Consider the following 3,682-nt stretch of genomic DNA (forward strand, 5'->3'; position numbering starts at 1 on the left):
ATCAGTTTAAGTGTCTCATCATGATATATATATATATATATATATATATATATATATATCATGCATGGATGGATATACACAATTTATGGATGGATGCCGGTTTAAACTAAGAACTAAATTATGAAGAAGAGCTTATGTATCAACTAGAAATTCTGGCATATTTTTATGTGAATTAAAAAATATATGTAGTAGAAAATCCATCACGAATATTCTGTCTTATTGACTCCCTTGCTTGCAAAAGGCTAATTGTGGAGAATCGAAGTAATTAACCACACAATTTAGGGGCTAAAACGGCATCAACAATTAATAGGAAAATTAATAAATATGAACAGGCAAGCCAAATACACATGACTAACGTGGGAAGAACGTTAAGCACGGGCTGGAAGATGTAATAAAAAAATAAAATAAAAATAAGAGCTGAATTAATAGAGCATATTCTGACGACGTTATCTCATATTCCGTTAACTGGCTATAAATATACATTTCCGGACTCAACCCCAAACTGCATTCGAATTCTAAAATCTATCTTTAAAACAAGAGTTCGTTAAATAATCCAAGTCTAGAAGTTGTATTAATGAAGATGAAACTCACCTTTTCAATCTTAATCAAGCTTGCGATTTTACAATACTTTTCAGTTCTTTGTATTGCTGAGGATTTTGATTTTTTCTACTTCGTTCAACAGGTTAGCTAATATATATACGAGTACACTTTTGTTTCATTAATATATAAATACTCCAGCCAGCCAGGTACTTAGATACATATTAATGATTATACGTTCCGAACGATTCTCTTAATCTTCCTTCCTTTAAGATTTTTCTCATCTCTTTAACTAATTGCTGAATGCTGATTGATTATCTGTATGCATGTTCATGCAGTGGCCAGGATCATACTGTGACACAAAACATAGCTGTTGCTATCCAAGGACTGGAAAACCAGATGCAGATTTCGGCATTCATGGACTTTGGCCCCAGAATGAAGATGGCTCGTACCCACAAAACTGTAACCGGGATAATGCTTTGGATGAAGACCAGGTACATACTCAAACTTGAAGCTCACATTATATATATCTGTTACAAGAATCACTGGAGATAGAATACATAAATTATTTCTTCATCCGAGGTAAATTAATTTTCCTGCTGTTGTTGAAATTAAGGAAGAGTAAACATGATGAGTCAACAAGACCCATCAACTGATCATGGCACGCATAAATATTATCACAAGAAACAACTGCCTATATATACCCTCACGCATCACCTTATATTACTTCATATCTCCTAGCCAGGCCCTGATCCAGTTCTTTCTTTCCAATTTTCATTGATCATCCACAGAGAAGATATCAACTTGATCGATTTCCAGAACTTTAATTTGCATCTCTTGTTACAAACTAATCTTAACATGTTCTCTGTCAGAAAAAAAGAGAGGCACTTAAAGTTGCTATTTACTAATCTATATAATATTTGCTTTCGTTGTAATTCATAAAATAAAGTGTTTCTCCTGTATTTTCGGCTAAGCATGGGCAATTAATGTACTTGCTAATCCGACACTGGTCTTTGTCACTTTTCCATTAATTACTTAATCCCGAAGGGCAGGAACTTAGGAAAGACGACGTTTCACCTGTTTTTTCTAATATTTGGGGACTTTGACCTGTACAGGTGGTGCCGTACCAAATTTTCTTTTGCTTGGGGGTTCTCCAAAAGCACAGATTAGAGCTACCCCACCCTGAAATCTGAGACTTTAGGAATGGGAAACAACCATACTTTTAGGTGATGGTTGGGTTATTGGGAGAAAAAAAAAACTATGGTTTCATAGCTGGTCGCATGGAAGATAATTTGATATGCTAACCATTTTCTGATATAATAACCAATGAACCACGTACAAGAAAAGAAAAGGAGAAGGTATTTTGTATTGGAAACATCTTAAGCACTGAAAGTTTAAGAAGAAAAGTTGACAATTAATTGAAGCCATTTTAATATAAATAATTACACATGGTTAACAAAACAAGCTATATCGTTAACGTTATTTTTTTGTTGTTGTTGATATCTGTTTAGATCTCAGACTTGACAAGCAGTTTGCAAAAGGATTGGCCATCACTGTCCTGCCCCAGCAGCACTGGCTTCAGGTTTTGGTCACATGAATGGGAAAAACACGGGACATGCGCTGAGTCAGAAGAAATTGACCAGCACGGTTACTTTGAAGCAGCTCTTAAGCTGAAGGAAAAGGCAAACCTTCTCCAAGCTCTTAATAATGCAGGTGTGTCTATTTATGTACTCTCAATTACTCTCTTTTCTGTCCCTAGTCTTGATCAAGGAAGCCTTTAATTAGATATTGTTTCTAACAATAATGGGCTGTTCTACAAAATATGGTGCAGGAATTAAACCGGACGATGAATTTTACGACTTGGACAGCATAAAAGAAGCTATAAAAGATGCTACTGGATTTACTCCTGGCATAGAGTGCAATATCGATGCATCCAGAAATAGCCAGCTCTACCAGGTTTTCATGTGTGTAGACATTTCTGGGTCAGAATTCATAGAATGTCCAGAGCTACCAAAGAGAAGATGTGCATCTAAGGTCCAGTTTCCTAAGTTTTAGATGACTGCTGTTATCTTAGGGGAGAAACATTCTGCAGTCTTTGTGGGTTATCTGACCGTATTCCTTACTCTATTGAGCCTCTGGCTATAAAATTGCATGAGCTTGGCTATGCATCCTGTAATAACATGTCTTCTGCAAGTCTTTGTTAATGCATTGATTTCCTCTATACCCTTGCAAAAAATAGTTTCTGAAAGAAAAAGAAAGAAAGAAAGAAAAAGGAAATTCAGTTTCGTTTCTGATCAGGATTTGAAAAGGGGAAAACCCAGCTCGTCTTTCAACTTCATGGGCCAAAAGCCCACTCTATAATCGGCAGTCAGTATCTGTATCCATCGGAAAAACATACCGGAAGTCTAGAAGCTAAGATCCTCCTTGCTGAGGCTCAATTGAAATTTCTAAAATCTACTCTATTCAATGCATTCATTAAATTGATGGATGGATATTCTATGTTTTGTAGTTCGCTGTGTTTGTTTCATAAGAAGTCCCAGCAAGCCTGGTTAACTGAAAGCCTAGTTTTCCATCTCCTCTTTTCAATACAAGAGAAGAGAGCTTTGTTCTTATTTCCTTTCTAGTCCCCTCAGCTTTAGATCCGTGGCAATGGAAAAGGTAATCTCTCAACCACGAAACTCATTATCGGTTTCATGAAATCAATCCCCAGTCAGTGTCGTGTCCCACGGGCGGGGTGGCCTGTATCATGAGATGACGTTAAAAAGGCCATGTCGATCACCCATCAAAACCAGCAAGATAGCCATGGCCATCAAGTCCATTCTCTCTGTTTTTCCAGATCAAGATCATGCTCTTCCTTTCTCTCTTTTTTTTTTTTTTTAATAAATTGCAATCCAGGGTATCCAGCTTAATATCATCGACGTGTCAACATGAAAATAAATGAATAAATAAAAATGATAGGTTCTGAAAATAGTAATGCTTAATTCACATAAAGAACACTTCTAAAGACCTCAAACTTGCAATATAATATAATATAATATAACACGTAAATTGATTTAAATACCAAGTGCAATGGTGAAATAAATAAATAAATAAACACGGTAAAATGAACAACGTACAGTCATCAACATTGTTTTATAAAAGTGGT

The 3,682-nt window shown here is 35.8% G+C and overlaps 1 protein-coding gene across 1 annotated transcript; it reads left to right on the forward strand.

Annotated features, from left to right (window-relative positions):
• Nucleotides 1-549: 549 nt before the first annotated feature.
• Nucleotides 550-2,769, forward strand: LOC105119880 (ribonuclease 3-like). Its single transcript, XM_011018074.1, has 4 exons — nt 550-682; nt 876-1,031; nt 2,049-2,250; nt 2,369-2,769. The coding sequence occupies exons 1-4, from the start codon at nt 575-577 to the stop codon at nt 2,590-2,592; spliced, it is 690 nt and encodes a 229-aa protein (XP_011016376.1). The 5' UTR covers nt 550-574; the 3' UTR covers nt 2,593-2,769.
• The last annotated feature ends 913 nt before the right edge of the window (nt 2,770-3,682 follow it).

Source organism: Populus euphratica, unplaced genomic scaffold (assembly GCF_000495115.2).
Source record: "Populus euphratica unplaced genomic scaffold, PopEup_1.0 scaffold3790.1, whole genome shotgun sequence".
In the NCBI taxonomy this organism is placed as follows: domain Eukaryota; kingdom Viridiplantae; phylum Streptophyta; class Magnoliopsida; order Malpighiales; family Salicaceae; genus Populus; species Populus euphratica.